General features: G+C 42.6%; 1 protein-coding gene across 15 annotated transcripts in view; it reads right to left on the bottom strand.

The window, feature by feature from the left end:
• Positions 1-1369: 1369 nt before the first annotated feature.
• The window catches only part of PHF21A (PHD finger protein 21A), a 196732-nt gene continuing 170667 nt past the window's right edge, over positions 1370-27434 (bottom strand). For 6 of the 15 annotated variants that reach the window (XM_025207927.1, XM_025207925.1, XM_025207926.1 and 3 more), the window contains 6 exons: positions 27086-27249; positions 18112-18192; positions 15278-15433; positions 13671-13746; positions 13221-13324; positions 1370-11185 (listed from right to left, as the gene is read on the bottom strand). In XM_025207927.1, the coding sequence (XP_025063712.1) occupies positions 10931-11185; positions 13221-13324; positions 13671-13746; positions 15278-15433; positions 18112-18192; positions 27086-27249 (836 nt within the window). In that variant the 3' untranslated portion in view covers positions 1370-10930. Of the gene's footprint in view, positions 11186-13220; positions 13325-13670; positions 13747-15277; positions 15434-18111; positions 18193-27085; positions 27250-27324; positions 27348-27434 lie in introns of all 15 variants that reach the window. The other 9 variants (XM_025207934.1, XM_025207932.1, XM_006026930.3 and 6 more) reach the window with 5 other exon arrangements.

The following is a 27434-nucleotide window of genomic DNA, read 5'->3' as shown; positions in this document are numbered from 1 at the left end:
CCTGGCTTGCACTGGAAGCCTCTGCTGGCAAATGCACTATGTACGAACGATAGAGATGGACATTTTTTTTCTTTTTGGTGTTGCAAAGTCCCCTGGGCCCCAAGAGTCGAGCTGAGCTTTTTGCATCTCAAGTCATTGCTACATGTCAAATTCTACAGTGCCACATCTGGGGTTCTCTTTACATCTGGGCAAACATATGGACAGCACGAGTCAGCACCTCCCAGCCAGGTCAGTCAGCGATGTACAAGTTGGAATAGAATCCAGCCCCCTGCACTGTGCTACATTGGCTTGATGAAGCTAACAGGCATTCAAAACTGTTTATTCCAATGGACAATAGTTCTTGCACCAAGAAGCAGCAAGGTGAGGTAGGAAGGGTCTATTGCAATCATCATAGAGATTTCTTTCCTCCTAGCTTCTTCCCCAAAAAGCAGTGCTAGGACAAGCCACCTGCCCTGAGCCATGCATGTATTTAACTAGATCTTACCTATCCTGAAGCACCACCAGCTAATGTCAAGCTAAAGCCAATGCCCCACTTGTGTGCTAGGAAAAAGCAGTGAGTTCAAGTGCAGCTACTTACACTGATGCATTAGCCATGCCTAACCTAAATGCAAAAGCTTTGCTTTAGGCCAGGTTCCTGCTAAGGATTTTTGCTATGATCACAGGGTTGGCTACCAGTGTGACTTCTTTTGTTTCTGTACCAGTGAAAGCAGGGCAGCTTATCCTGATGTTCCTGAGGTCTGTATTTGAGCCTTGCCCTGGGCAGCTGGACATGATACTGGCCGCACCACCGCCTTGTGTGCCCGTGGCTATAGAAACTGGTGTGCCTTAACCATGCTACAACAGTATCTTTCTTTTGTCACACAAGCCACATTTATAAGAGGTGGCTTGCACTCTGAAAAGACTGAAAGCCTCCATGGTGGAGTAAAATCAGGTCCAGTCCAACTCTCATGGGCAACTTCTGCTGGATAGCATCAAACAAGTGTTTGAGCAGTGAGCTGAACACCTGAGCAGCATCAGTCACGAGAGCCACTGCTGCTGTTCCCGCTGCCTTTCTGAACCGAATCCCAGTTGTGGTCTGGAACAGGGAGCTGCCGCAAGCTGAAATGAGATGCTGCTGTTTGTAAAGCAGAGCTGTCTGACAGAGCTGCACTGTCAGCTTTGGCCTGGGGCTGACAGATTTCTCCTCCTTGTAGCAGGGAAGCTCCTGAGCTCCCCCCTCCTCTGTGCTCATTCCTGTGCATCACATACTCAAGAACTGTCCTTTAAATGCCTTGTGAGCGTAATGGTCCTCTCTGGTCCTGGTGCCCCATGCAGGTGACGGGAGAAGCTGCCACCCCCCTGCCAAACACAGCTAAAGAGCCAAGAGATTTCATTGTGTTTTATTTAGTAAAATGTTAAAATAAATAAATACAAATTGATCAGATGCTCTGTATCCCCTCCCTCCCCAACTTTAATTTGCTAAAATCTAAACACAGTTGTACCAAAACTGAAACCACAAGGGACTTGAAGGCTACAGAGAGAAGGCAGCAAAGAGACTGCAGGTCACTATGAGTATCAGGCTAAAAAAAATAGAGATATTTAAAAAATCCAAACCAGCTCACGAGTCAGTATCCGCATCACGCGAGTCTGTGAAAACAAAGTGGTACCATTCATAAAGGGTATTTTACACCAAGGCCTGCAATGATATGAGATTCTCAGGAAATGGAGGCAGCACAAGAGACACTGGGTTGGTCTGGCACGAATGTCAAAGGGAAAAGAGATGGGGAGACAGTAGATGCTATTGCCATGTTCAGTTCTTTGTTCCTGTGCATGAATGAGTACAGCACAAATGGCCGTGGAAAACTATTAAACTAAAGACAAAACCTGCCACCTTACCTACAGGTGCCCCCAAATACCAGACCCACTGCCTGTACTGGGGAGACAAGCTGCTGCTGCTACTTCACACTCACACACATTTCCCCTGAAGGAGCTAGTCATGAGAACACCTCAGTCCTGCCACAGGCTTATGGATTGATGGAGCCACTGCTTTGTTGTTGTTTTTTTGGGTTTTGTTTTTTTTAACAGAAGCTGATGATCCATCAAGAATGCCACTTTCTTGTGTCTTATCTAGAACCCAGTTCACAAAGCCTTTCCCTGTTCTCCAGTTACCAGGAACTGGATCCCAGGCAGTTCACAGGTAGAGCCAATGAAGGCAGGGGACCAAAGCCACAGGAGATGGGAATGGGTGTTAAACACATTTAAAAGAATTTGGAAGAGCCAGAGGATCAGGGCAGGGTACAGTCTTTAGTCATAGCTTGTTAGCTCAACTATGACCCAGGACTCAATTTTCATTCTGCAGTTGTGTGGTAACTCTTGTGTAGGTCTCAGCACAGCACCTGCTGGACTGGTGTCCACATCTGCAAGTCTAGCAAGACAGAATTGGCACTAATCTTACATTTTATTGGCATGTGAAACAGAGATCAAAGACTGCTTTGAGTTTCTCCCTCGACCTTACTAAGGTCCTGTTATATAAGTGGCAAAAGACATTGGTAAAGGGAAGAGCTTAAAGATGACAGCTAGTAATCCCCCACAAGACATGGTACTACTTCAAAACTCATAATCTGCTGCCTGGCATTGCCTAGCTCTCTCCTACAGTATTCCATCCCGTGCTACCATGCAAGTACAACTCTTGCCAGTTATTCCTTCCTCTCGGCCCCCAGGCTTTGCCTTCACTGACACACAAGACAGGTTTTGCTACAGCAAGGTAAGGACTGTACATTTGTTATCTGACTGTAAGTAGGCAGTGAGGCAGGGCACGCACGCACACCCAGGCAGGATCTTGCCTAGTCGACCTCACTGAGCAGTTACACTGCTTTGCCTCCACCAGGACATTACAGTAGGTGGCTAAGACCCAGGAGTTATCTTGAATAAACATGCACACTTTTTTTTGGTCAACGAAGCCACTGTGTGGAGCGGAGGAGGAATCTCCAGCTGGGCAGAACTAGCGTGTTCAGACTGGGAAGCTGGCTCTTATCTGAGGAGCTGCTTGGTAGTAAAATCTCCCTAAGGGGCCCTGGCTGCCTGTCGCATAAGAAAGTGGGAATGACTCAGAGGCAAAGCGTATTTTGAAAGGGAAGAGCTGATGTGAGACGCTACTCTCAGCCTTAGAGTCAGGTGCTATTTTTATGCCAACAATAATTAAAATGAGGAACCATGTGAAACTATGTTTAGAAATTACAGACTAGCAAGTGGTAACACGCAGCCTTCTGCTCTGTTCAGCTCTGACTGCCGATGTGCTTACTTTCTTAGCGCGCACAGTGCTAGGTGCCCAAGCTATAAAAAAAAAACAGCTCACAATGTGACAACTGTCAGCCCTTTTTAACAGATTTGGGGGAGCTGAAGCTGGCAGGAGGGGTGTTGGTGGCAGTGGCCTTTTCCAAAGAATCATTGCTCTTTGGGTCCCTTAGTCTGAAACACCTGGATTGTTGACTTGTAGAGGGTGGGTCCTTGCAGCTTCCATGGCTGTAACTGGCACTGTAGGTACTCAGTGCTTCAGGAAACAAACAAACAAAAAAACCCCGGGGCCTTGCTGTAAAGTTGGGTGCTCCAAATTGAAGGTAACTCTTGACAATTTGGATCAGGAGATTTACCCGGGATCACAAAGGAACCAGTATCAGAGCTGGGATCACAACTCAGGAATTCCTCAGTCCCAGCCTCATCTAAAATGAAGATCTAAATTTTCTTCAGGCTCAGAGCAGCAATTTATTCTTCATTTCTTTTCTAGCAAAATTGCTAAAGGGAGCCTTCAGAAAGCTGCTGGACAAAGGGTCTGGAAGTGGCTGAGTTTACACTGACTGCACTGTAAAAAATAATGATAAAAAAAAAAACAAAAAACACATAGCATATCTCTAAATGATAACCATGCTACCAACCAGCAACAGGCTGACAGCACTTGGTATTTGGGCCCACTGAGCAGCCTTCTCTGCCTCTTGTCCACTTGGCAATGGAAGTCAGACCCTTACTACTTTTAACAAAGCGGACCCAGGCAAGTGGCTTTTTCACTTCTGAAACATCTGATGCAACTGGACACTGCAGAACTAGCCAACAGGGAAGAGGCTGTTCTCACCCATCCCTGCACACTGAATTGGTAAAGGGCAGCTCCCCCCACACCTGGTGCTGACTGGCTGCCGCTCCATCCAGATGGCAGCCATCAGAAGACTCTAGCAATGGCTCCACCATTGAAGCTGTTCTCCAAACTAGCCTTCTGAAGGGCCCTTTCAAAAGGCTTGCTTAGATAAAGCAACTATGCCTCAATCTAACTTAACTTGAGCAATGACATTACCCCAGTGCAAACATCCCTAAAATAGCCACGCCATAAGGAAATGGGGGGAACTATATAGCTGAACACAGTTGTTCAAAAACAGGTTTTGGCACAGAGCTGCCAGGTGAGGCATCCAGACTGCAGCAGCCTCAAGCAGACATGCAAACAGACAGGTAGAGAGCTTGTTTCCTTTAGCACTACTGGTTCCATAAGTTCTGAGCATGGTGCTGTTTGTGTAGAGATGCAAAACACCCAAATATTAATAAAAGCTAGTTTTGGCTAAATGAAGCACCATAACTCCTTGGCAGACTGAACAACAGGTTGCTCCCAGAAGTTTACTAACAGACTTCTGTTCAGTTTGGGAGCTGTGTGGACTCTGTCCTGATCAACTCTGGAGGAGGCCAGCTTCAGGACTCATTCACAGATGAGATGATCTTTGCAGTGCAGGTGCTCTCAGGCAGCTTGCAGACAAGTTTACTCACGTGACTGATAACAGACACTAAAATTACTTTAAAACAGACCTGTTCCTGGCTTCTGGGGATTTGTGTTCACCCTAAACTTAACTATCTGGGACAGGGGCCTGTCATTTTTATTCACCAATACATACCACACCCACCACTGCACTAATTCTTCCAGCCATTTGTACAAGGCACAAGAATAGTTAGCACTCCTCCCTAACTTTATGATGAGATTGAACAATACAGGCCCTTGGCAGAGAGAAATGACTTGGGCTATGAGTGGTGGGGACAGAGATAGGAAGGGTTTGGGGCCTGCTTCCTCTCCCACAAACAATCACCTCATCCCCGCTGATGGGGCATGCAAAGGAAGGGAGAACTGCATAGGATTTCTAAAGTATCCTGGCCTTTCATAGATGTATTTCAGGAGGAACAAGCCTCTAGGGAGGGCAGGCAGGAGGACGGTAGCTTGGGGATCAAGTCTAAAGCCCCTGCTTCTTCCTGATGCTACATGATTCTCTCAGCTTCCCTGGGTCAGGTGCAGCTTATTAACAGCCTGGATTCAGGGCAGTTATTGCAGAGATTGGGTCCAACCTCCCTGTTGCTGCAGTCCTTAAGAGACCTTGTGCCATGTGACTAAGGAAACTGAGGAGTGCATCCATGAGTGCCAATAAAGCCTGTGAATGCCCTTGGCTGGCCTGGCCTGGCCTGGCCGAGCCTGAGATTCCTTGATAATGCCAAGCCTAGCAGGTACACAGGGAAACTTGTCCTTCCTTTCTCTCTGGCCTGAAAAAGGTGCCTCTGTGGGTTCTCTTCTCTACATCAGAAGCTGGGAGTAAACTTAGCAGTACGTCCTCTGTGGCAACCCAGCCAGATTGAATTTGTCATGGATCTACAAAGCTGGTTAACAGAATAGAAATGGTGTTCTGCTCATCAGGACCAGCGGAGGTGAAGATAGGATGGACGGAGTTTTATGGCATACATGACTAGGAAGAGCAGCATGATTGCTGGAAAATCTTCTACAGACAAACAACAGGACAGAACAGGAACCCGCTCAGGCTGGGCTGCTGAGGGGGTTGTTTGGTGTGCTCTGTGCACGGCTGTGTGGGCTAAGAGGAGAGAAGAGGTGGCAAGTGGTTGTTTGAAAATGTTTCTGGTGCAGGAACACCCTGGATCCACAGCTCTTATGGCTCCTCCTGCTCTCTTGATAGTGCAGGCATGCCTGATTTGTTAGTAAACCAGGTGAGGTGCCATAAGTTGAGTCTTACCAAACCTATCCTCATCTAGTTCCTGAAAGGTGCTGAAGGAGACCCAGTTTTATGGTTCACTCAGATGTCAGCCAGAGCCCTTGCCTTGCCCTGACTGAAGCTGTGGATGGACTTGGCAAACAAAATGCTTACTGGCAGGTGCAACAAAACATCCCAAACTCCACTCAGGAAAGCCGTGGCCCAAAAGTGGGTCATAAGAGTTTTCCCAGGCTGGAAGCTGAAGAGGCTAGCTAAGCCTGGACCAGGCACAACTCCTAGAAAAAACAGTTAATTTCTGCTTTGACATTGGAATGCTCCATTTTATTTCAAGTGCATTTGCTTTTCAAAAATGTATTAAGTTAGCGCTGAGAAAGCAAAAGTGGCAGGACGCAGCTTGGCTGGGAGAGAACACTTGCACTGCAAATTCACTGATGAAGTCTCTCTGCCTCAGGGTTCCAAGAAAATGTCCATGTTTATTTCACATATTCCTCAAGTTTCTGTTGCTTCCTGGCATGACATGGAAATTCACCCTAGGCTTTTTCGGCTGCTTGCCACACCTCCAGGGCTGAATTTGCAACAGGCCATGGAAGAGGATGTTCTGAAGTTGAGGTCATGTTTAGCATTCACAACTCTAGCCAGCTTGGCAATGAATTCACTTTCTGACACCTTGTCACTTTTAATTGATACATTAATCACCATCAATAACACAACTGATAGAACTGCCTGTAAAATCACCAGCCTTTCATTTTTAGGGTGGCAGGTTCAAATTCTTATCCTTGCCATTAGAAATGTGTTTACAATTATGGACAAATGAGCTTCTAGTCTTTCTTAGGTAACAAAAGGATCCTTTTCACCAGGATTTCTCACATGCAAACTACTGTGTTATTCTGCCACTGATAATTGCCAGCTAGTTGCAATGTATTCAAAAGAACATATAAGCTGCCTATCCTGCCCAGCAATAGTCCCTTTACATACTGCCTGGTGAACTGCCTGTGTTTTGTATAACCCTGCACACATTTCTAGTCTAAACATCTAAACACAAGACTAATTATTCTAGCCAGGTCTTATAATTTCACTTTCATTGACAACTGCATCGTCAAGCTATTGGGAGAGACTGCAAAGTGAGGGAAAGCCTACTTCTGCAATTGAGTTATTCTGTTTCTGAACCATGGAGAAAGGCAGCAATATCTAGAGCCCTGAATGTTGGGCTGGGAGTCAGGAACCTGTGTGATACCAGCTCGCTCTGTGGCTTCGCTTTCTTGTAACTTAAAATGGGGATAAGTCAATGCCCACTCCCTGCAGTACTACCAGAACTAGTTAAGACCTGCACAGTGCTTTAGAAGTACAAAGTGCTAAGTGCTGAGAACTGTAACTTGCCACTCAGCCTTGGTTAAATGGAATTCAGCACTAGGGAGATTTCAACACATGAGTCTGTACTGAGCACAAGAAAAAGCAGTAGATATTAGTGCCAGCTTGAGCTTAAAAGCTAACTCTTGAACAGCTTTAATTTCTCCATTGTTAGAAGACCCTTTTGAGCAGTTTGAAAATACATTTTCTTTCCTATTTAGCAATTCCCTTTCTTCCCATTGTTCCTGATTGGGCAGACATGTCTCTTGTTTACTTATGACTGTGTAGGAAGCATCACTGCCAATGTCAGCACAGCTCTCAGAATGGTACATCTCTATTAACTGATGTTGCTGCAGTCTGTAGGAGAGTCTGTATACAACAAAGGATCAGAGAGGGAAAAGATCCCCTGACCAGCATCAAAAACTTCAAGTTACGATCATTTCTTAAAGGTCAGAGTAGAACTTAAAAGCAGGTTTTTGTAGCCAGGGGGAATTTTCGCAACAAAAAACATTAACAAAAAGTGGAATTTAGGCCAAACCAGGTTGAAAGGCTATATTTAGACTCTAGAGATGAACAGATGCCTTGGGAAAGGGGAAGTGGGTACACTGACATCCTGGGTGATGTGCTATATTTAGAAGCGAGCAAAGTCAACACCAAATTCCACCATCAGCCCTTTCCTGTAATGGGCATAGAAGAAATCAAAATAGTTCTCAGCTTTTTCACTATCTGGGGTCACAAAGTATGTGTAATAGTCCAAACTGCACTAAGAAGATAACACTGAATGGGGGGAATGTGAGAATTGCAAAGACAGCTAAGGCCAGCACCTGTTTACTCTGGAATCCTGTCTCTGATAGTGAACAGTACCAGAGACTTCAGAAGCAGGAGCTAGAAACACCACTACGGCTAATAACAGAATAACTTGTCCATGGGGAAGTTTCTTCCTGACCCTGGACAGTTGGTTGCTGGACTAAATCCAAAAGCAAGACTGCTTTTATTTCTAGCACATTTTCTCTCATTATCTAAATACTTAATCCTTTTTAAATTTCACTAAGCTCCTGGTTCCAAGGATGTCATGTAGAAATTAATTCCATGGGTTAACTGTGTTGTTACATGCAAAAAGCATATTTCCTACAGTCAGTTTTAAATGCATTTGATAGCTGCCTTCCTGCTCTAGCTACTCCTGCTAACCAATACCTGCATCTTACCTGCCTTCAAAACAGAATTCAGGCAACTGAAGATAAAGTCCATTTTATCACAGGGCCAGCCGAAAAGAGCACACAACGAACCCTCTCCCAGACCTAGAGACAAGTGTAAGTAAGAACTGAGGATCAACCCCTGGGTTCAGAGCTGAAAAAAGTGCATGTTCACTTCACTGAGAAAGAGGGAAGGGCCCCTGAAAGACAGAGGAGTGAAGGAAACCACTCCAAGAATCCCACAAAGGCATATATGTGAGATGTGGCAGCAAAGAGACTCTCAGGCTATGTAGGTTTGGGGAATTCACTGTTTTGCTCTGAACAGAGCAGGCAGACTGCATCAATGAAAAGCTCTTCATTATTTCATTACCACCAGCAGCAGAGCAGCCCTGCCCAACCACTAAGCATTCACACCACTCACCACCACACAAGGAGTTCTGCCTAGGCTCACATATGTTACAGACCCAACCCTGCTCCCCTGGGTATTGTCAATGACTTCAGAGAAACAGGGTTTGTCCCAACACATCTATATGCATTTGTGAAACTGGGTAGCTACAGGACACACTTGCTGAATGGCCAGGATCAGCACTCTCAACTGATACAATCCCTGTGACAACAGCGCTCACAAGGCAAGTTCCACTATCCACAGTCGCACCATAATATGAAAGACAAAGACTTCTGAAATAAGAGTATATAACAAAAGGAGATTTCAGGACTAACAAATCCACTGTCTTTCATCCCCAGGCTCTAATTAGTCCATATTTATGCATTACAAAAACATAAAGGCTTTAACAATCGTGCTGCCAATGCTTTTCTCTGGGCTACTAACACATAAAAGAATGGGGAGATGCCATACTGGCAGAGACAAGCCTCACAGCTCCTCCAGATGGAGGCAAGGTCCAGCATTTTAGAATTTGATTCTGCTTAGAGTCCAGCCAGTGGCATGGATGAGATTGTCTATGGAAACCTGTCCCGCTGGATTTTAAAACACAAACACAAAGCAGAATGTCATCAGAATAAGCAAAGTCTGTGTTAAAAAATTCTAAGTACACAGCATTTTCTCCAGTTCTGACTCCTTTTTAATAGAAATCACTTGTTTAGGAAACAAATAGCACTTTTGTAATTTTTACAATGTTTCTTACCTTGATCTTATTTTAAGTAACACTAGGAAGACCTCAATATCTTTTATTTTCCTTTTTAATTTAAAAAAGTTGTTTTTTTTTCCCCCAGATACAAAGATTTTGCCCTTGCATAAAAAAACAGTGCCCAAAACGATGACACAAGGACTCACGACGACTCACTGTATCTCACTGACACTATTACTTCTAATCTATACCATGCAAGGCCCCATCTACCTCTTTAATTAGACTGTCAGCCTGAAAAACAGCTTTTCTATTCCTTATTTAGTTCTTGTTACCAAAAGAAAGAGAAAGGAAATGAAAGAAAAGGACATTTCTCTGTTCAGTTCACACATCTGGGTCGTGTGCTACTTTGTTCAGGATACTTTTGTTTTATAAATATAGAAAAGTGTTGGAACCTCATTTTCAAGTAAAATCTCAGACGCACATCTTCCCTTGGGACACCCCCTTTCCGATGCTGTAAGTTGACTGGTTGGCCTTCTCATTTCCACACCCAGCAAAGGCTGTCTGGTTCACCTCGAGGACCCAAACCAAACCAATTCTGCAATGCATTTCATTTGTCTAATGTGAAGAAACAGGATTAACCCGAAGCTGCCAGAACAGTAAATCCCCAGCCGGCACACATGCTGGTTACTCAGTGAAAAATCCATCCCCATTCCTTTAGTACATCTCCTGTCTAAACAATAGTAAATACTGTTTATTTGATAGACTCATCCCCTCTGGGCACTGGGATTTATTAATTTATATTTCTGGTTTTTGGTTTAATAGTATTGAGAGTTTAGAAACAGGAAAAGCCCACAGGCTCTTTGGACTTGTTTGTTCCCTAGCTAAACAAACGGTTCTGCAAATAAGGATTTGAAACCTGCTCTCCTCCCTCATCCCTGCTCCTCACCCCAAACAAAAATGAAACAAACCTATAGTGGCTGTGGAGGCTGCTGCAGGCACACACTGGTGTAAAATATAGAGAGAGTAAATATATTATTTCACTTGGCATGGTGCTGGCAAAGAACCCCCAGCTGGCACTATTCATGTAACATGATCCAAACTTTGCATGTACACACAGAATAAGAAGGATCAATTGGCAAACTCCGGTGCCGCCTGGCACAAGCATCTTCACGCTCTCTCTGGAACAAAGAACTAAAGAATTCTGCACTTTCCAGAAGAAATCCAGTTTTGCTTCTCTAGAGTTTCGTTATTTTGCTCCTCCTCCTCGCCGCCACCTCCCTTGGCTCCTTCTTACTTTACTGTGTTATTTAGTCTCATCGCCCTTGTTACAGTTCACCATGCAGCTCTGGGAAGGGGAAGGGGCTGGGGTGGAGGTGGCAGCAATAGCATTGTTAGTGGAGTCCATGCCATTGGAGACGGCTACTGAATTGACCTCAGAGTTTATGGGTTTTGAAAGGTCGATGCCCTGGATGAGGCGGATCAGCTGTTTTACCTTCTCCAAGGAGCTGTGCATCTCCTTCTGTTTTGCAAGGATGGTATTCTTCATTTCCATGCATTTCTGCAGCAAATTAGAACAACAAGAAGCTCAACCATTATATGCATAAAGATATCTAGTGGAACTGAAGACGGTAAAGAAAGGAATTCAAAGGATCACAATCCGGATAATAATCCAAGAAAGGACTGTACCTGTAAATTCACTTTCCCAGTTTTGAGGAGGACCAGCCTCAAAGCTGCACACACATGAATCAGTATTTACCAAGAGAGGAATTAAATTGCTTGTAGGCAACTAACTACCAGTTACTCTACCCCTGTTTGTATCACCTCCCTTGTAGTTTTGGGAATCAGCAGAACTGGCTTCATCCCTTTGTGTCTATTCTGAAGGGGATCCTGGGGATACCTTCCATTGCAAGGTTTTGTTATTTTCTTTTCAGATTGTATTTCTGAAATGTCCTTACCTCGGCTCTGCAAATGGAGATGTCCTGTATGAGCCAACTTTGCTGACAGCGTGTGGGTCCAACTAATGAGATAAGCCTTTGCTTCTGCACACAGCTTAGCCTGTTTTGGCAGAAACATCACCCCCACTTCCCCCCCAATAAATACAAAAGGTGACTTGAAGAGAAAGGGACAGACCCCTCTTCACTTGAAAATTATATTTTGAGGTCATTTTCCATTATGAACTTCAGAAACCCAAATAACTCATCAAAAGATAAGAGTCAAGGCAAGTTAGCTTAAAAAAAACACACTTGCTTAATGTTCCAGGAGCAAAATACTGTTGACATCTATGGCTGAAACTCTCAAGAAGAAAAAGGATAAGGCAATATTGTTATATCTATAACATGCAGGTTGCAGAGACTGCAACCTCCATAAAGTTTCAAAGCCTTTTGTCTGCCACTGCTCTTCAAACCCTCTTGGTCCCAGTCCAGTTTCTAACTATGGATGACAGCATCATAGAACCCCAGCTATATAATTGGTTCTAATTGGTCCTTTGCTGGCAGTTCAATGAGGCAGTAGATGACGAATGATCCATGAAGAATGGACCCACAGACAGTCCCTCTAGTCAAGAGCAGAGGAATTTGGGTGAGTGGGGACTACATGTGTGCACATCCTTGGAGTATTTACATCACTGTTATTCACACCATGCCATGCCTCCAGAGCAGTTAGTCAGTGCCACTTACCACCAGTATGACATTTTCTTTTTTAAAAGAAGGCATGTAGCCTTTTCATATACCACATATTACTTATTTGATTTATTCTATTGTACTCATCAGCAAAAGGACTTTAGACATGGGACGCCTTACAAACCTTATAAACATTTTCCTTAGCCAGAAAATAGAAGAGGCAAAGGTACACTATATCAACTTTTCCGAACATTAGAACATTGCAACATATTGTTGCAAACATTCGCTATTGAGAAGAATTTAGCATTTATAATTCCATACCATTTTAAATGGGGCTCACATTTGCAGCAATGACTTAGGGGCCTAATTTGTGTATTGTGGTGATAAACAAAGATCTGCCAATATATAGATTACAGCTACTGTTACAAACCAAGATAGAATGGCAAGATATAATTATTATATATGGAGATACCACACATTTACCTAACTGAAACTATCTTGGGAACTTGCCAAAAACCTGCAGGCCAAATCCGTGCATAAATGGAGTACACTACAGTCACTTTCATCTTGGAAATGGTGGTGCCATGCACCAACAGTTTAGGTCCCACCAATGAAGCCTAGCTATTCAAATTAAAATGAGACCAACAGTCTCCACAGGTTGCTCCTCCAGCTTATCAACTGCTCCTAGTAAAGTTTACTATGCATCTACTATGTAAAACTAGCCCACACAACATACATCTCATCCAGCATGGCAAAGTGAGTTCCCAGTTTCTGTCCTTCACACTTCCCAAAGCTCTAAAGAGCAGGGAAAAGAGCAAAGTTCAGTAGAAACTTACTCAATTCTCACTGACTCTACTGGAAGCTGGATCAGGCTCACACTTCGTGTTCAGGCTTGCTCTTTGTAGTCCTTTCATTCTAGCATCATGTAAGCAGGCAGGACACAAGTGTAAGGTTACATGGGAGAGCAATACTTACTGTTATAGAATTGCTGAGCTGTTTAACCTTCTGCTCTAGTTGTTCTCTTTCCTGTTTTAAATCTGAGCTCCACTTAAGTAGCTTCTGTTTCTCCTCTTCTTTTGCTGCAAAAGGGAGTATTAATCCTCTCAGTGATGAATATTTAAAGGGTCCCTTGTATGCCCTGCAGATGGAGTTTCTAAGCTCCTTTACACAATGGGTATACCAGTGTTAAGAGTCATCTGACAACTAGCACGTTGGATAATACCTGAAAATGCACCTGCATAAGTGAAGAGTCATACAAGGCTTTCATAAAATACAGAGGGTACCTTTTTCACTTATTATGTGGCTTTTCAAGGGTTTATTCTCCTTTATTTCTTCTTGAAAAGCAAGTATTACCTGACCCTATTACCTGAATAATGTTTTCCAAAATCAAAAGCAAAGCATAAGCATTCTCCTCTGTTTTCCTACCTGCTTTGTATGCAATATATGAATGAACAATTGCTAAAGTCCCTGGCCATGGGATTGCTTCTTCTTTCTTTAGCATCTGAAAGAAAAAAGTGTAAGCATGGTTTACTGCTGGGGGAGAGAGAAGATAAAGTTTTTCTTGGATGTTGTCAGACACAACTCTGTTAACATGCTCTGCGAGCCTATTTCAAGATTTATAGGAGAAAATTATTCACATCTGTGCTATAGCTCCCACAAAGACCTGTTTATCACAAATGTCACCATTTTACTGAATTCCCTCATACAAAGATAGCCAACTAGTGAAACTTAAAGAAGCATGAAAAGGCAACGTACCTAACTCAAACTTGCCAGGAGACAGGAGTGTGATTTTATGGTCCAGACAAACTACTGATCTAGATCATTCTTGTAGAAAGCCTCCAATGGTTAGAGCAGTCTCCATACTACATGTCTAAATGTCAGACTTATCTGACACATAACACACAATACTATCCTGTCTCCAACCATTCTCAGAAGCACCTTACTACCATCGCTAAACCCTCCTCAGAAGGGTAAGCACCATTCTTGTCTAGGCTCCTGCCTAAATTACCTTATTCAAAGAGGATGAAAATGTTGGGTCTTCTTGATAGCAAATCAGAAGTATGACCTCAAGGACTTGAGGCCTCAGTCACTCCAAAGTTAAATGTCTGAGACATTTTATTTTTTTTCTTTACTTTTGGTGACCCGCCAGTTGAATATAACAAAGAAGTGGGCAATAAAGGCAAGTAAGGATGGTAAATGGAGCAAGATTTTTCCTCAAGTTACTTCCAATTACTTGTTTTTCGCTGAGCAGTGTAACATGCACATGAAAATGGCAGACTGCTTTCTTATGATATCATCTGGTTTACAGAGGGTCACATGGACTACCACAATATTATCCTAAATCAGATGGAATGGTGATAGCTTTTAGTTGCTGGCTTAACAGCAATCCATTTGTGATTTCAGAAGTTCCAAAGTACTCCTGATGTGATTATAGATGAAATATTAAAATATAATCTATTCATCTTAACCTATGAGTATTTTTAGAAGGATTTTATGAGAAAAAGTCCAAATCTTTTATCTAAAGGCATTATATTGGCATTGGAGGGCATCACTAAAGAGAACAGGAACAACAGCTCCTCTGATGTTTGAGTCATACAAGGAAAGCAGTGGCTTAATATTTTCTCTATGAAAGGTAGGTTTGTTCAAATACCCTATTTATTTTGAACAAAGAACCATCACCTTTATAAGAAATTAAGAGTGGAAAGCTATAGGAAAAGCCCTAGGGGGTCACAGAGAACCTTTCCCAAAAGTTTGTATCCTTTGCCCCAGAAAAGCAGAGTTGTAATACAAGGGTAACAAAAAAAAGACCCTGAGTCTGGAAGCACAAAAACAAGACTTAAAAGGATTAGTATTCATGAGCTTTCTCACAGTGGCAATTTGACCAAATTCACACAATCCTAATTACAGATCAAATAGATTTGCTCAATGTCAGGCTGTCCTGATCTAGCCAAGCCAAATTGATCAGGTTATTTTCTTTAGCCCAGAGAAATCTTTGTAGCGCACTGTATGTAACTCTGTCTGTCAAACAATACCTGGTCTTGACATTTGGGACAGATCCACATGCCCTTGGGAATGGTTTTCAGAGGTGGGTCCAGACAGTCCAGGTGATACACACGTGAACATGTGTCACACATCAGCAACTGTCCACTTTTCCTGCAAACACTGCAAAAATCCTCATGGATATCGCCCTATAAAATGAAGGGGGAGGGAGGGAGGGAGAGAGAAGGCAAAATGTGAACTTTGACCTTTGACATCTTCATCTTAGTTGAACATAAACTCTTCAGCACAATCTATTGCTAAGTGGATTCCAAATGGCCAAGCCCTTTTTCAGGAATGAAACAGGAACACCAGTGAGGATGTCAGAAATGTGATTTCCTCTGCCATCTCCAGGTCATATTGAATGCTTGTTTCTAGTAACAACTGCTAGGCCATCATCCATATAAGTTAATAAAACTTTCAAATATTTTTGATGGCACTAACAAGAAGCACGCTTGGACCATCTACTCTTTGGATGCGGCACAGATCCATCGTGGTAAAGTACAAATGAGACTGCCTTTTGTTCACTATCTTTCGTCAGGAACCCACATGTGGCTATTAAAAGAATTTAGACCACACATGACACCGCTTCAAACTGTTATACTTAAAGCAAAAGGTATTCTGGTTTATAAATGAAAAAAATGGTCCAAATTTATCTTTGAAGGTATGGACATATGAACAACCTACCAGAGGGCAAAAGGGGATGGAGCTTTATTGCACAGCAGGAGATGTACAGTAATTCCCTGTGTGCATACACATTTCCCACTGTAGATGAAAGCTAAACTGCAATAACTTAGCCCTCTTTCACTTACTTAAGGTTTTACCTACTTATTGTAAGGTAAGATCATGCAGTTATCTCAGAGAAGCTGACATCTGATAGTACCTCATGCCCTTTTACTTCATGGTAAACTGTTCAATATCCTGAAAAAATTCCTTTCACTTCACTGAAGCAAGATGACCATCTTGCTGGGGTCGTTTGACCCCAGTACTCTTTCCTGCCATGGCAGGGGGTCGGACTACATGATCTGCCCAGGTCCCTTCCAACCCTAGAAACTATGAAACTATAAGTTACTGCACATTACACCAGGAAAGCTGTGGCTCAGCAATAGGTCTATCTATTATAAGTAATGCTTTCTGCTTCATCATCAACCTAGGGCATGGGACATAATGAGGAAACTGAAAAATACCAAGAAGGAAAATGCTTACCATCCACCCACAGGTTTAAGTATTTTTACGAACAGGGGAGAACTTAAATTAAGTCTCCCTTTAAAAAAATGTGTTTAGTTGTTTTTTCATCATCAGAGGCACTTTCTTTCCCCAATATTAATGCCCAATGACTCCACCAGGTGCAAAATTTAAAATAAAGTTAGGTCTGGCTTTTGTTTCGTCCCCCCCTCTTTCCTCCTGTCATACGCATCTCTGGTAATATTTTTATCTGAGATGCTTGAAGGGCACACAAGGAAAACAGATTAAAAAATAGGAAACAGAAAAGGGTACCTAAATTCTATACTCTGCCCACCTGAATTGCCAGGGAATGTGTGTCCTACCTCTACCTTAAACCCCCTGCACATGGATCTTTGCTGAATTTAACTGACATTCCACAGAGAAGGCTTTCAGGACCTTGAACCTAATTTGCCTAAAATGAGGCAGAGTGTACCTGTTTTCCTCTTTAATATGAAATGTCAATCTGTTCAAAAAGCTCCATTTTGAACAGAGTTAGTTTATATGCTATTTGATGACTTTGGCCATGTTAGCATTATGTTAGACTTTGTTATGCTCTTTTACACGTTATTGGGCAAGAACAAGTAGTATATATTTTTATAATGTATTCAACATATTTTCAAACAAAGTCACACAGATGCATCTTGCTGAGGTTTTAACTTTCACATTTCATGAGCAATAAGTTCTCAGTCTGATGGGAACTGCTCTTTTCTTCCCCTAAGTCCCAAGGTTAACACTGTTGCCCTGTTTTCTGAAGTCCTTATTGAAGCTCAGTGGCATATTTTGATTCTGTAACTCCCACAGATCAAAGAAATGTTAGGTCCTGGGACTGTTTAATCTTCTATACTAAAGAATGCTTAAAGATTAACTGAAGAATCATATCAATGTCATTTCCTGACTTCCATGAAGGGATCTGTGTAGCCAGGATGGAAAGAGTTTCTTTCTCCTCTTTCCTGAACTGTTTAGATGCAAGGAAGGAACAAAAGACAAAAAGGAAACATAATAAAAGCAATGAGAAATTCTTCTGCCACCAACTAATAAAAGGAAACACTTCCTGGAGCCTTCTGCACTTCTATGCTAATGCAAAACCCAATTATGTGAGATGCTAAGTAACCTCAACTCTCAGTTGAGCACAATGGCATTGGAGACCATTCAGTACCCTGCCTGAGGTGCCAAGTCCATTGCAGAATCAGACCCATAAAATGCTATGGAATTTGATACCTGAAGTATTAGATTTAAGCAGGAACACAAGCGGCTGATTTCCTTGTGGGAGTGACACTTGCATAAGAGAGTAACAATTTAGGTGTGGAATATTCTAATTCAATGAACTATTGAAAGATGATTCAAATAACAAGACTAGTTAACAAGTAGCACATCAACAATCTAAATGTACTCCATATGAACCAACTGGAATGGCAACACACACACAAAATTCACAGCCCTATTTTCATAGGGCTATGATAGAAAGCAGTAATGGAATAACACAAAACATTTCCTGGGAATTAGTAACTGGAGGATGGTTCATCAGCTCTTTGCAGCTAATACTTGATCCCCCAAATACTGTATGTCCCAGGTCCTACCGTTGTCACACATACACAAACACACATACACAACATGGGCTTGTCTGCTGTGGTGTGCTCCCTCTACTTTGCTGCACTCTGGCTGTTCTTGGCTTCTGGGACAGGGCTGCCTGTGAACCATCAGACAAGTATAAGTTAGTGCAGCTTTGCTGAGGCTGAGAGTTCACATAAGAACCTAAGAATTGCCATTTACTGGGTCAGACCATAGGTGTATCTTGCCTAGTATCCTGTGTCACACAGTGGCAGAGAATGAATGCTGAAAAGGAGAGAGAATATGGTATGACTAGGTTTTTTTCCCCGTTTCTCTCCCACTTGAAGCCTCTAGAGGGCGATTCAGATGCTGTACCTCTAACTCTCACGCTCAATGGCTACAGAGGCACCTTTCTTCCAAGAATTTGTCCGATCCCTTTCTGAATCTGGTTAAACCATAGCTTCTACCACATCTTGTGGCAATGAGTTCCATATTTTAACTACATGCTATGTGAAAAAGAATTTCCTTTTGTTCATTTAAAACTTACTATCTACTAGTTTCATTTTGTGACCCCTAGTTCTTGTATTATGACAGTAAATAATAAATCCCTATTTACTTTTTCTTCACAATTTAGTATTTTATAAACCCTTAACATGTCCCCTCTCAAGAATCTCTTTTCTAAACTGAATAGGCCTAACATCTTTACTCTCTTCTCCTATGGAAGCCCCTCCATGCCACTAATCATTCTTGCTGCTCTTCTCTGTACCTTCTCCGAGGATCAAAACTGGGCATAGTATTCAAGGTATGGACACACCATGGATTATAAAGGGGCATAATGTACTTCCTGTTTTATTAACAATTCCTTTCTTAATAATTCCTAATATTTTGTTTACCTTTTTGACAGCTGCTGAGCACTGAGATGATGTTTTTAGCAAACTGTCTGCAATGACTCCCAGATCTCTTTCCTGTAGGGTAACAGCTAATGTAGGCCCCCCCCCATCAGAGTGTACATATAGTTTGATTTATTTTTGTCCCTGCACTTCCCTTTAAATTTATTTACACTGACTTCCATCTGCCATTTAGTTGCCCGTTTGCTCAATAATGCTACAGCTCTTTCTGTAGTTCCTCGCAGTCTGCCTTGTTCTTTATAACTTTGAATAAATTTACATCATCTGCAAACCTGGCCACCCCACCACTCACCCCCTTTTCCAGCTCATTCATATATTAAACAGCATTGGTCCTGGTATAGATTTTTGGAGGACCCCACTTTACATCTTTCCATCCTGAAAACTGACCACTTATATTAATTCTTTGTTTTCTATCCTTAAGCCAATTTCTAATCCACAAGTGGACCTTCCCTGTAATTCCATAACTACCTAACTTCATTAAGAGTCTTTGATGGGGGATCTTTTTGCAAGTCCAGATATACCATGTCAACTGGATCCCCCTGCTCCCCGACACCCTCAAAGAACTTTAATAGGTTGGTGAAGCATGATTTCCCTTTGACAAAACTATGCTGATTCTTCCCCAGCAAGTCATATTCATTCATATGTGCTGAATAATTCTTTTTTTTTAATTATTGTTTCTACCAGTTTTCCAGGAACTGAAGTTAGACACACCAGCCTGTAGTTCCCTGGGTCCCCTCTAGAGCCCTTTTAAATATTGGAGTCACATTGGCAACCCTCCAGTCTTCTGGTACAGAGGTTGTTTTGAGTGAGAAGTCACATACTACAGTTAGGAGTTCAGCAATTTCCAATTCATGCTCCTTCAAGTCCCTAGGATGAACGCCATCAGGTCCTGGTGATTTGCTACTGTTTAGTGTCTCACTTTCCTTCATAGCCTCATCTATTGAAACCTCAATGTGGGTCAGCTCCACAGACTTGTTTCTAGACAGAAGTGGATCTGGTAAGGATCCACAGTGATGACAGATACAAAGAATACATTTATGTTCTCAGCAATGGCCCTGTCATCCTTTAGCACTCTTTTTACACTCTGATCATCCAAAGGCCCAACTGACTCCCTTGCACGTCTGGCAGCTTGGAGCTGAGATGGCCTGCTGCCAGCCCTTGAATTGAGAAAACATGAAAGGTGACTTAAAGTCACTTTTTGTGCATCTAAGTCTGTTCCTGTAACAAGTACAGCTTTGGTATGGGTAGTCTTGAAGTACTTCATGAACTAACATAACAGAACTTAACAAAACAATAACATATAAATATATGTTTCAGGAAAAATAGTATGCAATTGTGCAATTAACAATTATTATAATAAACAAAATGCATCTGAATTTCAGTTGTACAAACAAATGCAATTGCAATTCTAGCATTCCTAGTTTTTTAGCAGTTGACTTTGTAACCAGAAGGATTGTTTTAATACTATTTTTATTTATTGGATGCAAGAACTTAAAAATAGAAAAAAAATATGGCATGGAAACAAATGGTCTGTCCATGTGAGTCATCATAAGGGGTGGGATCTTTACAGCCACAATACAGACCTAAAGTACTGCAGCTAAAAAAGCCATTGGTAGCAACAGAAGGTTGTTATCTTCTGTATGAACCTGCCTCTATGTACCTATCTGCTATACAAAAGAACACTTGGACTTGAGAATAAAAGGCTTAATTTCAGGTTCTTTAGTAAGGAGTGTTGTGAAGTGGCTGCAGGTTCTTTTGCCCTATGCCAGCCCTCCTCTCTCTGCATTGGTAAGGGGGGGCACAGAGGGCATGTGGCCCCCTCCCAGATTTCTGCATTGACAGTGGGGCACAGAGCTGCAGCCTAGCTGGAGCCAGGACCTAGCAGAAGCAGGGGTGGTGAAGGCAATATGATTTCTGCACTGTAGGGCATGAGGCTGAATCCCAGTCAGAGCCAGCACCCAGAGGCAGCAAGGGCGGCACAGAGGTGTGTCCTCCGACTGTCAACACTTATGCGTCACCTCTGTCTCCCTGTCCCATTCTACCTTTCTCTCTTCCAGCTCTACTCCTGTACCTATACTTTTACTGTCTGGCTGCCACTCAAACCCTTTCTCTCTTTTCTTGATTTTGTTCTCCTCTCCCTCCCCAGTTCGTTCTTCTTCCCAAGTTCTTGTCCTTCATTCTAATCTCTTATTCCTATTCCTGTGTCCTCATTTTTGGTCCCCCACTGCTTGTTCCTATAACTCTATCTTCCCAGTTTCCACTTCTAACCCATATCCACCTCATGCTCTTACCCTTTTCTCTTACCCCGTTTCTGTCCCTTTCCTCCCAGACTGCAGCTTTTCCTCTTCCATCATCTGATTCATGGGAGAGCCCAAGAAAAAAAAAGTAACAGTGCTCTCAGTTTAAGAGTTACAGCCACTTCTGGCAGCCAGGAAGAATAATTGCATGGAAGGCTGTACTCAAGTCCAAGGGGAGCATACTCAGTAGTAATGGTATGCACAAAGTCTAGTCAAAATGAAGGAGCCATGAGGAATTGCAGCATGTTCAGCGCAGCTGAAATCACGGGACAATTTAGCTGCCAGACTCTAGTGAGCATGTATAAACTGAGTTTTTTCAAAGGCTTATACCATGGGATACTAGCTTCACAGCCATTAGTTTAAGCTCTACTCTAAATTTGTGTTCTCAGGCAACTCAGTTGTGAATGGTCATATAGGATGGGGAGTCAAAGGCAGCTGGATGTCATACTGGCTACAGTACTCCCTTGTGTGCTACCTGGCACATCTACACAAGATGCTTTACTGTGAATTAGCGTAATTTACTGAGTAGTAAGCATGTGCACAAGCTTACTGCATAGTAAACCTCGCTAACTGCACTTAAATTTGCTACCTGCAAATGCAAGTAGCAAATTTTCTCGTAATTAGTAATGGTGCAGTAGCACTTGTGTAGATGCCTGACCAGGAGCAAACCTGCTCCCAGTCAGCCGGCCACCAGGGGGCTGGAGATTGCTCCCTGCCCCTGGGAGCTGCGTGTTGCCAGGCCGGGCTCTGCTACCCGAGCCTTGGCAGAGACTAGGCCCCCCAGCCCTGGCAGAAGGGAGCTCCAAGCAACCTGCTCTGAGATAGGGAGCAGGGCCTGAGAGATCCTTATCTCCCAGCCTCGCCTCACAATCACATATGGGGAACAGGGGGCTGGCAAGCCCTTATCTCCCACCCTGAGCCCCATGACCATGGAGCTTGGGCTGGGAGATAAGGATCTCCCAGTGCTGGCCCTGCTGTTGCCGCTCGGGCTGGGAGATAAGGATCTCACAGCAGTGGCCCCGCTGTCGCTGACAACCATGAAGCTCCAGCTGGGAGATGAGGATCTCCCAGCACCAGATGATTGCAGAGCTGGTGCTGGAAGCTCCCTGCTGGCATGGGCTGGAGAGCCTGTTTGTTCCCCACCCAGCTCTGTGAGCAAAGAGCTGGGAGGGGAAGAGGCTCCCCAGCCTGTTCCCCACCCAGCTCTGCGCTCATGGAGCTGCGTGGGTCACAAACTCCCCAGCCTCTGCCCCACAATTGCAGAGTAGGTGCTGGGGACTGTCCTGATCAGGGGTAGGCTCCAGCCCTGTGCCCCAATCAGCTGACTGAGGTATGGGGCTTGGAAAGAGCTGCAGGGGTGGGGTAGGTCCCAGCCCCCTGTCCCAATTTACTGGTGGGGCAACTAGCAGCAAGCTACCTGTTAGCTGCCCCACTGTTGGATCAAGGCAGTTGGCTGGGAACTGCCCCTCCCCTGCAGCTCTTTCCAAGTCCCCTGCCCCTGATTAGAGAGCTGGGTCCAGAAGCTACCTGCTGCCAGAGGGGCGGGACATTATCCCTGACCAGGCAGGAGGCAGTCGTGTAATGTCCCAGCCTGGTGGCGGCAGGGGCCCATTTCAGGGCCCCAGGAAGCGGGGGCAGTTTGCTGTTATTAGCAGCAAATTTGCTCCTGCTTCTCTGCATGTGTAGATGACTGTCTGGCTGCCCAGATGGCTAATCCTGAACCAAATGCATGTGTAGATGTGCCCACTGACTGCAAAACCAATGTGCCTTAATTATGTTAACCCCATGGGCCAATAAGCTCAGCTGAATCTTTGGCTTTTTTTTTAACATAGCTTGGCCAAATGTGAGTCTTGTCTTCATGGGACTGGCAAAAGAAACTTTCTTGATACAAAGACCATTCCCTACCCAAATTTCAAGTCCTTGCTCCAAAGCACAGAGGTTCCAATCCAGAGGTACCAACACAATAGTTTTAAAACATTTTCTTAAATGGGGAAAACAACATATTTTTCTGTATTTTTATAACCTAGTTCTGAGAATCAGCTAAATTGCTAAATTGGTTTAGGTGAAACTTGACAAAAAAATTCTGCGTGAGGCAGATTTGTAACATGGACAGTTTTAAAACAAATCATTTAAATTTGGTGAAAGCAAATTTTAAGTTTAAAGCCACTGGGGAAAAAAAGAAGGGGAAAACAATAAGCAATGTTTCCCATGCTCTGTATAATAGAAAAATACCTTTATAAGCTAGCACCTTTCCTGGGTACCACAGAATTTTTTGTCTTCATATATAGCACCATTCATATTGCTGTGTTTAAATAATTAATATCTGCATGTATATACCACTTTCAAGCCAAGCACCTCAAAGTGTTTTACAAATATTAGCCAAGTTTCACAATACCCATGTGAATAAAGGAAATACTGGACATGTCTACACATGCCCCTCACTGCGCAGTTGGTACTTCAGCAAGTACTAAATGACTGTGCACTACTCACCAGTATTGCACAGTCCTGGCAGCACACAAGTTGTTTTTGACCCTACTGTGCAGCAGCAACAAGCTGGTTGCTACTGCACAGTAGTGGCGGCATCGACGCTATGTCGCTATAGCAATGAGTTACGTCCCCATAGCTCATCACTATGGTGATGTCACGTTTTGTGTAGATGCGTCCACTGTTAACTTAATTTTACAAATGAGGAAAGTGAGTCACAAAGAAATTATGAGATTGCACGCTGCTTTTGTGAATGTCTAGAAACAGAAATTAGATTTCCAGACCTGTGCTTATATTAGACCACTGGTTTCTCCTCTAACTAAATAAAGCTACTAAGAAACACATTACCGGGGATCCTAGTTTTCTCCAGTTTAAAAAAATCCCCAATTTTCAGTTAAGTAACCCCAAATCCACATTTTTCCATAATTAAAATGAAACATAACTACATGTATATCTATATATTAGTGGTGTCTTATTCAAAGGTCCCTTCTGGCCATACAATCTATAAATTAGGGTTTTTCAGCCGTTTTTGCTGAATTTCCATAACATGCCCTAAATTTTAAGATTTAAAACAAAACACAAAACTTCTTGTTGACAGCTTTGTATCTTTATACTAGAGTGCCTCTTGGGGTAACAAGGAACAATGGTCACAAACTGACAGAGAGCAGATTTAGGCTGGACATCAGGAAGAACTTTTTCACAGTAAGGGTGACCAAAATTTGGAATGGGCTTCCAAGGGAGGTGGTGCTCTCCCTTACCTTGGGGGTCTTTAAGAGAAGGCTGGATAGGCATCTGGCTGGGGGCATCTGAGCCCCGCACTCTCTCCCAGGGCAGGGGGTCGGACTCAATGACCTGTTGAGGTCCCTTCCGAGCCTAGCATCTATGAATCTATGAAGTTACGGAAAAATGTGGATTTGGGGTTACTTTTTTTTTTTTTTTTTTTTAACTGAAAATTGGAGACTTTTTTAAATCAGAGAAAACCAGGATCCCAGCACATCACACAATGACAATAGAATAGACCTGACATGTAATAGCTGCTACTACTTCAGGGAGCATAAATATGAAAGTTCAAATTTTAAAACAAATGAACTGAGTTGTTTTAAAAATGGACTCACATTTTTTGTGATTTCTGCTCCCAGAATTTTTTTTTTACTTTAAGGGAAATAGGTACCCAGAATGCTTCTATTTTAATGGAAATAAGTATGAGGGTGACAGATGCTTTTGAATTATCTGATCTACAAAGTCAGACAGATTGGTGGGAAAATATGCATTTAGATTGAAGTCCTTTTTAAAAATCAAAACAGAACTAGTATTAATGTTTTAATGCAGCCTTCTATTCACAAACTAGATAACCTGTCTGTTAACATTTTGGTATAGAGATCTGTATCATTTTGGAGGATGTACTGTGCTATGTATCAACACAGTATAGCATTCTGGAGTTAAGAGATAATTGTAACAAGTTTTATATATCTGTACAGGAATATAAGACATTTGACCATCTATGTTATGTTGTTGTTATCTTTCACATTTCTTTTGGAATATTTGTATTTTTTAAACTATTGTTAAAATAGTAAAGTATGCTTAATTATGGAGACAAAATCACCCAAGAAAGGACTTTCTGGATTAGGCTGAAATTCTGGAATACTCTGCCCAGTATTGCAATATACAGGATAACATCTTGTCTAATTGTTCTGAGAATCTGCTCTGCTCCATGGACAAGACAGAGTAAATCAGAAGTTAGGGACAGATCAGCCATTCTATCTCTTGGGGCCAATGCAAGAGTGTTCACCACAGCACCTTTTCTAGTCATTTGTACAGGTTAGTTTTAAAAGTCCCATGAGACGGGACTGCTACAGCTTTCCTTTGGGAGACTGTTTCCACAGCCTTATTCATCTGGTTGTCAGAAAAGTTTTCCTGATAAACATACTCTTCTACTCTGAAAAGTGACTATGAAAAATGGCCCTTCTTACTCAGTTTTCCCTCTTAATCAGAACTATATTTGCCATCTTTAGTGACAGAAGTGATTAGTTTTTGATTGTGTATGCCTATTAGCCTTTTAAAGCCAATAGTTCAAGGGTAAGCAGCTGAATTCTATTCTACCTAGCATGTCATCAATAGCATTGGTAACCAGATGCAAGAAGTCACATTTGTAGGAACATAAAGAGGACTATGAGGCTGCAAAGGTGATACCGAAGTTCCAATTTGGCTGCCAAACCTTTATTACAGGTGATAATGTGTGAAGTGGAAGAAGCTCAACCTGACCCTTACAGGGGTAGTTTGCAGCACGGGCAATTAGAAACAAGTGTATTTTCTACCTGTAAACAGAGACCATTTGAGCAATCACTAAAATGAATCATTTTTGAAGAATTATGTTCAGATGAGAAGTGCTGAAAATACTTGTGTAATTAGTGTTTTCACGTTCTCTATTTCCAGTATAGAAAGTCACAGCACACTATTTTCTTTATCCTCAGATTTGTGTGCAGATCCTTTTCTTGCATTCACCATTTTGAAATAAAATGTAGTTTACTGAGTCTTAATTATGGTATCGGGATAACAAAGGACAGGCCAATGGTCTAGATAGTAACTCAACCTTATTTTTTTCAATCATAAGCTTTTTCAGGTTTTGGTATGATTTTTAAGTCTACTCTGCCTTCTTTAACATTTTGTCACCATTTTTTGTCTGGAAGGAACAAGAAGAATAGAGAATTTGATGGATGGTTCTTAGGAAGTCAGTTAAGACAAGCTCTGCACTGAAGGGAAAAAAATCTTTATGTTTCAGTTAATAATAAATTGTCATCTGCTCCTTTAGAAATTGTACCAGGATAACTAAATTTGCACAGGGAAAGTCTTGTGAGCTGGGAATGCAGAGGCGAAGTAATGTTCAATGTCACAGCACACGAACTTCCTGTGACAAGTGCTCCAAGCACTGTGCCCGGCAGGTGATCTAAGAAGTTCCTCTTCTTATAGTGAAGAAACAATTTATTGCTACTATAGCTTTGTAAGTAAGATGCATGTTCCTCTTTCCAATTCCTTACTGGATGACAGATTTAATTCAGTCACACAAGATCTCAGGTACTCTACACAAAGGAAACATGCTCTTCTACTATGACCAGTTCATTCCAATATTCCCATCAATGACTGAAAGCTATAAAATATCTACAGTACAAGAACTCAGGCACAATGAGGTAAAAATGAAGGGGTTTAAAGGGCTTCAGTCTGCTTTGCCGCACTGAACCATGACAAATTGTGAACGAGTCTAAAGAAACAAAATCTGTGCCAGTTTCCACTGTGGCTGGCTCTGCATGTCTTTCCAAAAACAAACCCCTCCCCGAGAATTACTTACGTCTGTGGAGCTGGGGCTAGGCAGGGACACAGGCTGAACAGTTGCGGGGAAAGTAAATGTGGTCTCTGTCTTTTCATTTTCAGGGGAGTCAGGATGACTGGATAGGGGGGATGTGGGGGTTAGAGCCCCAAACCCCAGCACCGTGTTGTATTTAGGTGGACGACCTACACATTAACAACAGGGAACAAAACAAAAAACAAAACAAAACAAAAAAAAAGGGGAAAAATGATCTTACATACCTTTGGCCAGTGGTCCTCATTGGCTAGCATGAAAAGGAAATGATGCAGCACAGAGAGGAAGTTAATATAAAAGCCACAAGTAAAAGGAGAGAAACAAAGTTTTAAACATT

The sequence above is a fragment of the Alligator sinensis genome, unplaced genomic scaffold (genome assembly GCF_000455745.1).
Source record: "Alligator sinensis unplaced genomic scaffold, ASM45574v1 scaffold592_1, whole genome shotgun sequence".
Taxonomy (NCBI): domain Eukaryota; kingdom Metazoa; phylum Chordata; order Crocodylia; family Alligatoridae; genus Alligator; species Alligator sinensis.
This window is presented reverse-complemented; position numbering and strand designations above follow the sequence as displayed.